Source organism: Electrona antarctica (genome assembly GCF_951216825.1).
Source record: "Electrona antarctica genome assembly, chromosome: 19".
Taxonomy (NCBI): domain Eukaryota; kingdom Metazoa; phylum Chordata; class Actinopteri; order Myctophiformes; family Myctophidae; genus Electrona; species Electrona antarctica.
The window spans coordinates 2,519,435-2,532,807 of NC_136800.1; the positions used below are offsets into that span (position 1 = coordinate 2,519,435).

General features: G+C 43.7%; 1 protein-coding gene across 1 annotated transcript in view; it reads right to left on the bottom strand.

Annotated features, from left to right (window-relative positions):
• Positions 1–13,373, bottom strand: part of cacna1eb (calcium channel, voltage-dependent, R type, alpha 1E subunit b) — a 96,412-nt gene that overhangs the window by 50,197 nt on the left and 32,842 nt on the right. Inside the window, exons 5-6 of the mRNA XM_079530184.1 lie at positions 9,697–9,800; positions 8,316–8,474 (exon numbers count right to left, since the gene is read on the bottom strand). Coding sequence (XP_079386310.1) covers positions 8,316–8,474; positions 9,697–9,800 — 263 coding nt within the window. The remainder of the gene's footprint in view (positions 1–8,315; positions 8,475–9,696; positions 9,801–13,373) is intronic.

Sequence of the window (13,373 nt, forward strand, 5' to 3'; positions counted from 1 at the left end):
GATATATTTTATATTCTGGCTGACAAGCCAACATTACAAGACAACATTACATGAATTGGTTTGTTTCTTATTCAGTATCCATAACGATATAGTAACTGTATAGAAATATCGATTTTAATTCAAATCGAAGTATATCGAAATGTAAACAGCAAATATCGTATCGTTTGACTTTGTATCGTATCGTTTTGAAATAGAGATAATCGGTATCGAATCGATTTGCAATGGAAATAATCAATTTGATCAATGCTAAGTATTTGTGCATTGTATTTAGCAATTTTAAGAAGAAAAAATAAAAAGATGGATTTAATTACCTTTCCATTCCATATAGCTACAATTGGTCTATCGATTAATGTGTGTATTCTCAGTGTTCATGTCAAGGCGTGGGTTTGTTCATAATGTGTTCGAATACAATGTCCATCTATTTGCCAGAGAATCCCTTAAAAAACCTGCACTATCCACACAAGTTTCACACATATTTAATGTATTTGCTAAATAGTTACTGTATCGATTTCAAATCATTGAATCGTATCGTATTGTATCGCCATAATGAACCAATATCGTCCATGTATCGTATCATCACCAGCTCAGTGGCCGTGTGGTTAGAGTGTCCGCCCTGAGACTGGGAGGTCGGGGTTCAATCCCCGGCCGGGTCATACCAAAGACTCTAAAAAATGGGACCCAGTGCCTCCCTGCTTGACACTCAGCATCAAGGGTTTGGATTGGGGGTAAATCCCTGCGACATACTAGCGTCATGTCCAGGGGGTGTACTTGTACATCAAGCTGCCTCACGCTACAGAAACAGGAGATAGGCTCCTGCCCTATGGGCCTCATGGCTACAGAAACAGGAGATAGGCTCCTGCCCTATGGGCCTCATGGCTACAGAAACAGGAGATAGGCTCCTGCCCTATGGGCCTCATGGCTACAGAAACAGGAGATAGGCTCCTGCCCTATGGGCCTCATGGCTACAGAAACAGGAGATAGGCTCCTGCCCTATGGGCCTCATGGCTACAGAAACAGGAGATAGGCTCCTGCCCTATGGGCCTCATGGCTACAGAAACAGGAGATAGGCTCCTGCCCTATGGGCCTCATGGCTACAGAAACAGGAGATAGGCTCCTACCCTATGGGCCTCATGGCTACAGAAACAGGAGATAGGCTCCTGCCCTATGGGCCTCATGGCTACAGAAACAGGAGATAGGCTCCTGCCCTATGGGCCTCACGCTACAGAAACAGGAGATAGGCTCCTGCCCTATGGGCCTCATGGCTACAGAAACAGGAGATAGGCTCCTGTCCTATGGGCCTCACGCTACAGAAACAGGAGATAGGCTCCTGCCCTATGGGCCTCATGGCTACAGAAACAGGAGATAGGCTCCTGCCCTATGGGCCTCATGGCTACAGAAACAGGAGATAGGCTCCTGCCCTATGGGCCTCATGGCTACAGAAACAGGAGATAGGCTCCTGCCCTATGGGCCTCATGGCTACAGAAACAGGAGATAGGCTCCTGCCCTATGGGCCACATGGCTACAGAAACAGGAGATAGGCTCCTGCCCTATGGGCCTCATGGCTACAGAAACAGGAGATAGGCTCCTGCCCTATGGGCCTCATGGCTACAGAAACAGGAGATAGGCTCCTGCCCTATGGGCCTCATGGCTAGAGAAACAGGAGATAGGCTCCTGCCCTATGGGCCTCATGGCTACAGAAACAGGATAGGCTCCTGCCCTATGGGCCTCATGGCTACAGAAACAGGAGATAGGCTCCTGCCCTATGGGCCTCATGGCTACAGAAACAGGAGATAGGCTCCTGCCCTATGGGCCACATGGCTACAGAAACAGGAGATAGGCTCCTGCCCTATGGGCCTCATGGCTACAGAAACAGGAGATAGGCTCCTGCCCTATGGGCCTCATGGCTACAGAAACAGGAGATAGGCTCCTGCCCTATGGGCCTCATGGCTCGGCAAGGCTACTTACTTTACTTATCGTATCGTATCACTGTTAAAATGTATCGTTACACGGTGTAACTTACACCCCTAATAATTAGTTGTCCCTGCACATTTTGCACATATTGTGAAATACAGGGAGAAGGTAGCGGTTAAATGTTTTGTTCAGGTACACTTCGACGACGCATAGATTGGGCAGTTGATCCGGTGACCGCCTCTCTGTACCCATTCAGCTATGGCGGCTGTTCCAAGGTTGCTCATCCAACAATATTTTCAATAAATAAGAGGCTGCGCATCAACAATGTTTTTTTTCTCAGTGGAGTGCTATAGACCCAAAATCCAGTATACAGATAAAAAAAAAAATAGGAATAGAAAAAATCCCCAAAATGTAGCACACCCCAAATTTCTAATCAACAGAGGACAAAGTAACCAAGCAACCACTGGCTTCGGCTAAGAGCCCTTCATCAGAGCAACAATGTTTTCCATACTGTAGTTAGTTGATAAATGCAGTGGATTCAGCAGGTCTGTGTAGAGGCGGGTTCGAGCCCTGCTGCCCACTCAGCATATTAGTCACGCTGGGCAAAGACCTACAGTACGCTGTAGACGGTATCATTTGTTTGGGATCTCCTCACTGGTCAACAAAAACACCTTGAAGACCTTAACAGGAGCCCTTGTACAGGGTTTCTTTGACTATGCATGCACCTCCTGGTACCACAGCACCTCAAAGGCCCTTAAAACCAGGCTCCAGACTTCCCAAAACAAACTGGTCAGGCTCCTACTTGATCTAGCCCCCCGAACCCACCTCACCCCTGCCCACTTCGACAGGCTGGAATGGCTTAGGGTCGACGACAGAGTACAGCATCTTGCAATGGGTCTGGTCCACAAGATTCGATACACCACCAAGATACCCATGTACCTGTCTAGATACTTCCTTAATGTTAACGAAGTCCACACCCACAACACCAGAGGGAGTGCAACGAACCATGTACAACCCAGATCCGGCACAAACAAGGGACTAAATTCTTTTCGCTCCTATGCCACCAAAATGTGGAACGCCCTACCAACTGTCATTAAGACATGCGAATCCCTTGACTCCTTCAAAACCGCTCTCAAAGGGCACCTACGGATGGCTGCAATTCGAAACTGGCCCCCGTAAAATCTGAATCCCCCCCCCCGCCCCCCCCTTCTTTCCCCTCACTGTATATATTTCTTTTCCCTTTTTACCTCCTTTTTGATGAATTCCTGTTCTGTCTATAGAAGTGTCTATTTGTACGTCTCTAAATGTTTTGATGATTTGAACATGGTGGACCCTGTTGGAAACAAGTGTAATGCTTAATTGGGTCGTCCACTCACAGTTAACAGCCTTTGTATTGAGTTTGTGCTTGAAATGTACTGTAATTCTGCAAACTGTTAATAAATTCTTCAATCAATCAATCAATGGGGCGGAAGTTGCGGGATTTCGGCGGAAGTACCGCTCATGGAAATGACGTTGACGCTTTACAAATCAGTTTACATTCTCCGTGTATATGAAACAAGTGTTGTGATTGGTCGAAAGAATATCGTATCCGGGGGAAAATGCATCGGAAGGATGTTTTCCCGGCCGAGACTTCCGCCGATACCGTCTCGGCCTTAGGTTGTGACCATGGGCTTTTCTCTTCGCAGATGAGTAAGGCCTCACTCACACTGTTGCAACATGCATGCATGCAAACACGGAGAAGACAAATGTTGTATGCATGTTGCAACAGTGTGAGTGAGGCCTAAGGGTGTTGTGTTGTATGAGGGGGAGGGGCGCAGTCGAATGTGCCCCTCCCCCTCACACAACACAATGTTGTGTCAAACCATGTGACCTCCATTGGAAATGAATTGGGCGGCCATGATACTACACAGCATTGATCCAACGAGCACGAGAATTGCATTAAAGGTGTGAGCTCAGCCTAAGCCTGCATGGGACCCAGGTTACATATTAGTAGCACAGCTTGGGTGCGGCGAGTTGTCGAAGCAGATGGTAGGTGTGGCGTCTTCCAGCGGTCTAACGCATTGTAACGGGGATAGACTCCTTGGCTGATACCTACAATAAACCTCTCCAACCTACATAGTTATAGTCACAGACATTTATTTTTTGCTCCAAGAGAAGTAGCGGCTACTAGTATTCATATTCCAACAGTCCACTTGTAATTAAAGTTGAATTAAAGTTACATTAGCTATTTGGCATTCGATTTGATGTTTTCTAAATGACATAACACAACAACAATACAACAACACAATAATAACTACACCCACATTGTAATTGGGTGTGGGTGGGAGCTGGATTTTGAAAAGGGGAGTGCTGGTCCATTAAATTGCTGAGAACGACTCCTATAGGCCATATAGGTCAAGGAGGGGATGATTAATAATCACCTCACCTTTTTTCAGCAACTGTAGCAGACATTTCCACTCCCAACTTCAACTTGTAGACGGAATGTGACACTTTTGGTTATATTTTAGGACACACATCCCACTGTATGAGCAGAAACCTCATCTTTATTACTTTAGATAAACCTCATACTGAAGGCACGGCGTATCTCATTTTTACAACATTCTACTAAATTGAAACCATTGTCAAATTAATGATGCATATATTGCACTTCTCTCCCAATTACATAAAATATTCAAATACTCTTCACCCCTCTGTGGGAGTCAAAAGATTAAGGAACTCTGTCTCACTAATGTTTATAACGTCATAGTGACACCTCCCAAGGCTTTTCATAAGAAGTTTCTCCTGCCCCCTCTAACCGTGCTATTTAGGTAGGTAGGTAGGTACAGTAAAAGTAATAATATTTGAGGAGGGAAAGTCAGGTGGAGTGGAGGATAAGCATGCTATTCGGGGTAGTGAAGCCAGGTAAAGTGAAGTATACGGTAAGCAAGCTATTTGAGGTGGTGAAGCCAGGTAGAACGGAGGATAAGCAAGCTATTTGGGTTGGTGGAGGCAGGTAGAGTGAAGGATACAGGTCACAGTCCACACCGCTAGCCCGAAAATTGCTGCTGTATAATTCTATAAATCTGAGAATGACATGTGGCTGAAGGAATTATAGGAAATGCATTACATGTATAGAAAAACTCTGATTCACTATGTCGAAGAGGGACTCAGAAAACCGGGCAACCTCTCTAACAAATAAAAGAGAATGGTCGAATGTTGTTTTGTTTTTCCCCTGTGCATTTGTTGTCTGTGTTGGTTCTGTTGTATTTTATACTCCTTTTAAACATGTATAAACAGAACACCTTTTTTATGTCATTATAGTGGGCGATGGCAGCCAGTAAATACAGTGGTGTGGCTCGTGTGATTACAGAGCAGTTGTTGACTAATTAAGAGTAGCCAGCGGGGAGCATCAACTTTAATAATACCTGTTGGCAGGCTGCTAGACATAGCCTGATCAATGAATGCTTCAGTTCCTGAGACAAAGACATTCACAACGCTCTGCGAATTGAGTTAACCTGACATGCAGTAACCGGTCATGAAAATGAATAACAGAAAACAACAAACACAGCACAAATCACTCTGATTTGAGTGGTGTTTCTAAACCACTCAAATCAGAGACATGCACAAATAAGGTGCACCGTAGATAACTCCTGTAGATGGTTTTATATACTGTAGAGTATCTGTAGAGATATCTGTAGAGATATACTGATATCAGTATCCGAAAAGCTGCCTAAATGCTGGTATCGGTATTGCCGGAGTATTGCCGGAGTACGTGGCCGGAATTCTTCCACCAAACACAGTTGCTGCGGACGGTGTGGTACAATTTATGACTGAGGACTAGGAACCAAGTTTAGGAAAGGAACCAAAACACTACAAAACAGCTAGTGACCTTCAACTGTTTGCAGAATGGTTGTGTACCAAACAAGGTTAATAAGGCCTTAACAGTTAACAAAAACAGGAGCTCTCAAACTAACTGAAACATGTAACACACAAAAATGACCCAACAAGGACTGACTGGGGGAACAAGACTCATACACGAGGGGTGATTACAAACGAGATACACACAGCTGCCGCAGACAGGGACACAAAATAAGAGAACTAGATAGGGAAGATAATACACACAGAAGACCTAGACAAGACAATGAATGAGGCACAAAGTGACACAAAAGTCTCAGTCATACTCATAACACACATGGCATGTTCTTAAGACTCTCAAGTCAGTCAACAGAGACGGAGGATAATCTCCTTGCTTTCGCTGCTAAAACTGGGTGGAGACAATATTAGAGAAACTACATTGCAGAACCAATCCAAAATCATTAGGATGATCCTTCATATTGGTGCCGGTAACAAGATTTGTTTTAAAAGCAGTGAGTACACAAAGATTTGTTCTCACCACTGTTCTAGCAACTATAGCGTGCATTTAGAAGTCTGGGTAGGCCTACTGTAATAATGGGTAAGTGGAGATCTCCAATCGTCTGACTATACCTCCCCAAATTTGTTGTGAAATCCCAGCAGGATTGTGTGCCTGGGCTAGAGTTCTCAATCTCTGCCCGAACCCGGCCCGGCCCGACCCGGCCCGACATTTTCCGGTAGGGCCGGGCCCAAAATGCACGATAATTAGTCGGGCCGGGCCGAGCCTCGGGCTCTGTGATTTTCCGTGATTTTTTTTTTTTATATAATTTTATTATAACAAAAATAACAATTCTGTTGTTTGTGTAATGTATTTATTTAATATGAAGAGGGCTGAGCTGGTGAATGTTGGCGATTAACTTTTACAGTTTAGGCTATTATACTATATGTGACTGAAGGAGGAGGAGGCGATGATCAGCAGCAGCGCACCAAAGTGACAGAATAGAACGGTGGTTGTTGAACTTGCTACCGCTGGCTGGCCTCTGGTTTGCCAACCAAATGAGCTGCTTACTGCTCAGCATCAACTATATAACTTAAGTCAACTTGCCATATCCTTAAATGTTTTATAAGACCATCGATTTATCCGCAATAGCTCGTTTTGGAAACGTCGGGGCTTAACGAGACACTGCTGTCTCGTTGAATCCAGCTGGGTGAATAAGCTAAATTAGGCTACCTAATCAACGGTAAATGCTCCATATAACTAAGAAAGCGCCTGCACGTAATATAGTTACATGATGACCAAGCAATGTTACAGTCACACTGTAGGCTACAGCTATTTGGTTTACAAATCGTATCGCAGCGCACTGTAGCCTACAGCTATTTAATTTCCCCATCGTAACGCAGCGCGCCTCGTTGTGTGCCCACTGCCCAAAATAAAAGATCTGCAAGCTGTCGACAGACTCGACACGCCATCGAGCGGCATGTTGATGGTTTGTATGTCTGTTCTTTTGGTTAGGCAACGCACATTACGCGTGGTATGTGGGTTTGAGAGGCAATGATTAATGTAAACTATACAGTAACCTACAGTAGTAGATTATAGCCAGGTTGACAATTGTCATAATATTGCCAGTAGCCTATTGGACATAATTAACTGCGTCACTTCAGAGGATCGCTGCTACTTTGATTCAGAAGATGTTTACTCACCCCTGGAAATTGCTGGAAACCATTAGAATGTTGAAAATGGAACATTATCAGCCAATTAACGTGAGTTACATCAATCCTTTATTTCGGCGACTAGACTATTGCGTTCTCTGACACGGTCGTCTCAATAATCCACGGCGCCGCGGCCATATAGTGGCATTTTTCTTTTTCCTTTTTTTCTCTCTTTTTTTCACTCGGGCTTTTTCGGGTTTTCGGGCCTGACATTATGGTAATTGTTAGGGTCGGGCCGGGCCTCGGGCCGACCCAGTTAGGGTAGGGTAGGGCCGGGCCTTAATTTTCAGGCCCGATGAGAACTCTAGCCTGGGCAGCTCCTCGTTGACAGTAATGCTCATCTATTTATTAAAATGTTTTCTCATTATCTTGAGAATAAACACGGCTTATAAGATACATTCATTGTTGACCTTAGTAACCAACCAGCTAATTCCCCATGTGATCTATACAGCTTTTCCCAGCAAGCACGGCCAGGACCTGGGCGAATTAGTGCCGTGACGATGTCTCTATTGGGCCAGATGAAGTCAAACCAAGATCAGATCTGGCCCAGAATATCACCTGATTTAAAACAACATAAATTCTGCCCACTGAGACGGACGTCCCTGGATGAATCGGAGAGAGTCCAGATCAACTTAAGTCATATCATAACTAGTCAGATCTGGCCCCGAAAAAGCGGTATTTTTTTCAACTGGCGAAGACGTCCTTGAAATGACGTTGTAAAGATCATCCCCATATGGGCTGTGATCTGGCCTAGTCCTGAATGTCTTGTAACGTCCCCGGAGGACGTCGTCATAACGTCATTTGGCTTGGCTGGGTTAATTCAAAACTCTTCAATGAATGTTGGCGGTGTGTAAGGATGTTACCATGGATGCTATCTGACGGCAGGCAGGTGTGATGAAGCTTTCCGCTGTAGAACTCCAGACCGATGATGGCAAACATGAGGATGGCGAAGAACAAGAGCAGGCCAATCTGGAGCAGTGGGATCATGGCCTTCATAATGGACTTCAGCACTATCTGCAAGCCTGGAGTATAGACACACACACGCACACACACACACACACAAAGCAAAGAGCGTCAGAATTATGAACCGCAAGCTAAGAACGGTCCTGGGCTGATATAAAGCGTACTTGCGCAATGACAATTTTCTTTCCTTCTTTCTTTTTTTTTGCCTCAACTGATTGTACTGGATGAATTAATTCTCTAAATGATTATAGACCTGCTGTATACAATAGAACAGTGATTATAGACCTGCTGTATACAATAGAACAGTGATTATAGACCTGCTGTATACAATAGAACAGTGAGTATAGACCTGCTGTATACAATAGAACAGTGATTATAGACCTGCTGTATACAATAGAACAGTGATTATAGACCTGCTGTATACAATAGAACAGTGATTATAGACCTGCTGTATACAATAGAACAGTGATTATAGACCTGCTGTATACAATAGAACAGTGAGTATAGACCTGCTGTATACAATAGAACAGTGATTATAGACCTGCTGTATACAATAGAACAGTGATTATAGACCTGCTGTATACAATAGAACAGTGATTATAGACCTGCTGTATACAATAGAACAGTGATTATAGACCTGCTGTATACAATAGAACAGTGATTATAGACCTGCTGTATACAATAGAACAGTGATTATAGACCTGCTGTATACAATAGAACAGTGGCTCTCAAAGTGGGGTCCAGGGCAGTGTTGTTTTTGGCAGCGAATTTCTATTTCAGTTTTAGTCATGGTCTCTTGAATAGTTTTCATTTGGTTTTAGTCACATTTTAGTCACCTGGAATGTTTTAGTGTTAGTCTAGTTTTAGTCGACTAAATGTCATAAGATTTTAGTCGACTAAATCTACAGTTGATTTTACGCTTGGTGAAAATAGCCGATCTACAAGCTCACACCTCTTCCCAGCATTTTTTTCTAGTTTTTAGCCGTTGACGAAATTGTCAGTATATTTAGTCTTAGTTTTAGTCATCATAGCTTAGTTTTCATTTAGTTTCCATTTGGTTTTCGTCAGTGAAAAAAGGTAGTCGACGAACATTTTTCGTCTTAGTTTTAGTCGACAAAAACAACACTGGTCCAGGGTCCCTCACGGCTCCTTGACGGGGGTTCCAAATGAACCCTCACGGGTCTGTAACTTTGTCTCTCTGAGTTATTTGAAATGAAAAGGTTTGAGAACCACTGTAATAGACAATAGTTACATGAGATAAAGGAGAGCAGCAAGACTCACTGGGGATTCCGGAGACCAGTTTAAGAGGTCTGAGGACCCTCACTGCCCTCAGGGTCCGCAGGTCGACTGGGATGTTCATGTGAGCACCAGCAGTGGCCATAATCCTGAAGGACAGCAGACCACGTGCACACACACACACACACACACACACACACAGACACACAGAAGCATACACACACCCACACATTTCCATCCAAACATTTCTACTACTGTACAGTGGGGAGAGAGACTGTCAACATCTCTTTTTACAGCATGTCTCCTATGGGCCGACATCATACCAGTTGACATTAAAGTTGACATTAACCGATGGCAGTAGACGATATTTATCTTAAAACAACCACCTCTGCATCCACGGGATACAATACTGTTTTTTAATTCTAGTTAATTTAGCAAGCTTTAGTTGTAATAATCATTTCTTCTTCTGTTTTCTACATGAATATAACCACATTATAACTTTAACCATATAAAATTAAATGGGAGTTAAATGCTGCAATTAGTAAAAAATAGCAAAATATGACTCCTAAGGTCGTTGAAGTGGGACTCATAAAATGTCCCTGGGACTCATCTAAAAGACCATCCCTGCATCCCGGGACTCATTACATTGAAAACCTATTTACATCACTGTATATCTTATGTCATCTGCAGCCTACCAAGTTGTAGATTCTAGTCATTTCTTACTATGATGATTTATTTTGTTTCTGCACAAAAAGCGGGTAATAATAATAACACCAAAAAACGAAATAAACAAATATCTCTATCGGCATCGGCTATCGGCTAAGTTGTTATTTTAAACATCGGTATCGGCCAAGGATGTCCATATGGGTGCTCCCCTACATCAAACCCATTGGCCTAGACCCGTAAGAAGGGCAGTGTGTGCTGGGTGAGCAGCCTTCATTGAAAGGAGTGCATGGGCAGGGATAATCTAGTCTAGCTCAATGCTGGCCACATGATGATCCTCATAGAAGCCATCCTGTTATGTCTTGTTCATTTATGTCCCATTACAATTTTTCTGAATTGCTTGAATGAATCTTTTGTCCATGTCTGTGGCAAATGTTTGATTAATCCATTGAGACCTGGAACGCATCCATGTCACGTTAGCGTTTAACCACATTAACCATTAACCCATTTTGGGGCGGGAACCCGTTTTGGTGTTTTAAACATTATGTTATAATTTAGCTATTGAAAAATAGCAGATCTACAAGCTCATAGCGCGCCACCGAGTGGCGCGCTATGAACTTGTAGGTCTGCTATTTTTGAAAAATCGTTAAAATGTGCCTCAAATCTTTCCGAAAATTGTCATGATTTAGAAAACTTTTTTTTTTAAATTTCGACGTCAGGCCTGAATGGGTTAAAAGGGGAAAAAAAGGAAAACCTGGTATTCTGTTCATGTAATGTGGCATGAAAGCACTAACTGCACTAATAAGACCCAATTATTGAAATCCCCAAAATGGAATAGACTTGGACCATGCTGCACAGTCACTGGAGTTTCTCTTTTTTTATTTTCACCCAGTGTCAATTATCTAATGTAATCCTGGGCTCTACACTCCCTCCGACCAACCTGGGGAGAGCAATGGACTGACCTTGTGCTTCCTTTCAATGCATGAGTGTCCAAGCTGCTTCTTTTCACCTGACGGGGGGAGTTTCCCTGGCTGGACGTAGAGCGTGGAAGGAACACATTATTCCAACCAGTTCCTTTCCAACCAGTTCCTTTCCCCTCCATCAGGCGCCCTGGCTGGCCAGGGGGAGGCAGTTAAGATACCAGGATTACTGCATGTTTTTTGTGAAGGTAGGAGAACATGCAAACTCCACACAGAAAGGCCCTTTCGCCAACCCCACGTTCGGTATGGGCACTGATGACGCGGAGGAGAGAACACGCCCCCGGCGGCCACAGCGCCCCCCCCAGGACCTTCTAGCTGTGAGGCGACAGCAGTTCCGACTGTGCCACCGTGCCCCGTCAGTGGCAAAAAAAACCAATAGTATCAAGCACAGCAGGTTTGGAAGGTGGGTGAGTGAACTGCCAGTCTGTAGCCAATGAAAAGTTCAAAGCAATCAAAGGGCACTTTAGGAAGAGAAAAGACGGTGATGACCCCCTGACAAGGCCATCATGAAGGGTGCTTGCTTGGTGTAAGGAACTTCCCTTCACACAATTCTGTACACAAAAGTAACAGAGAAAGCATGCTGTCAATTCCACTCCACAGGAGCAAGTCAGTCAGTTAGGGCCATGCAAGAGGTTACGGAATGTACTTGCTCATCTGTGCGCTGATGGGCGTTACCTTAAAATTAGGTATGGTCTGGCACAATGCTATCTTAGGCACAGTTTTAAAAAAAGGGGGGGGGGGGTATTTTGATATTTTCACACTATTTAGAGAGTGCATTATTGTGAGTTCAGACGCACGCACAATTATAATCAAAATCCATTCAACATGGTAGATGACATTTCTGAAAGACTCAGCATTGGGGTTGAAAAGATTATGAATGATCTGGGCCATATCAGGCATACAGTTGGGTGCCACCGATATTGTCCCTTATCATTTGATCCATTTAGGCCTGACCTCAACATTTTAAAAAATCCTTCTAAATTTCTGAAATAAATATTTTCACGATTTTTCAAAAATAGCAGACCTACAAGCTTGTAGCGCGCCACTCGGTGGCGCGCTATGAGCTTGTAGATCTGCTATTTTTCAATAGCTAAATTATAACATAATGTTTAAAACACCAAAAGGGGTTCCCGCCCAAAATGCGTTAACTGTCCTTTTGCGCAGATCACGCAAACCTCAGCAAAAAGAAAAGGACAATATCGATGGCCTCCAACTGTACATGATTGCATAGGACAAGTGTCCATTGCCATCAGCCATATCGCCATGCTGGGAGCTAGCATAATAAATGTAAATCGTTTTTGTGCTCAGAAACACCAGACAAACTACAGGTAACACACATTCTAACTACCACAAGTGAAGGTGGACAGTACACCCCTCTACTCAAATGCGCCCCATGTCTTGCACCATTGGTCGTAGTGTCCTTTTGCGCATTTGGTTAGCATTTTAATTGTTGTAGTTTATTTTGTACGGATGGTAGTGTTATGAAAATGCACTTAAAGAGTTTGGGGGGGTTTGCGCCCAACCCGATAACTGCTATATTTGGAGTTCCCAACGACAATGCACCAATTACCTCTCCCCAAGCCAATTTCATAGCTTTTCCTTCACTCATAGCGAGGAGACTTATTCTCCGCAATTGGAAATCTGATAAACCTCCAACATTCACAAGTTGGGTCAAGGATGTTCTATCCTTTATACCGTTGGAGAAGCTCAGATACAACAGGTACAAATCTCGACCAGAAATTTGTAAAGGCTTGGTCCCCTTTCATTGAATTCACCCTTTCACTGTCTTTTGATGCTGTATCCTAGCTGTTATAAGTGTTTTCCTACATGTAATTTTTCTGTTTCCCTTCATTTTTGCTTGTCATGTTTTATACTGATAATTGGATGTGTGGTAACCTATTTTCCTTATTGTACTACTGTCTGGTTAGAGTGTGGTTGGTTCACTCAGTGACGGATCAACCCCTCTCAAGGCCCTGGCGCTTCACAAAATCAAAAGGCCCTACAGATTCAGCCAATTAATTAATGAATTAATTAATTAACATGCATTTCGCCGTTTAGCGCATATCCACTACTGCCTGC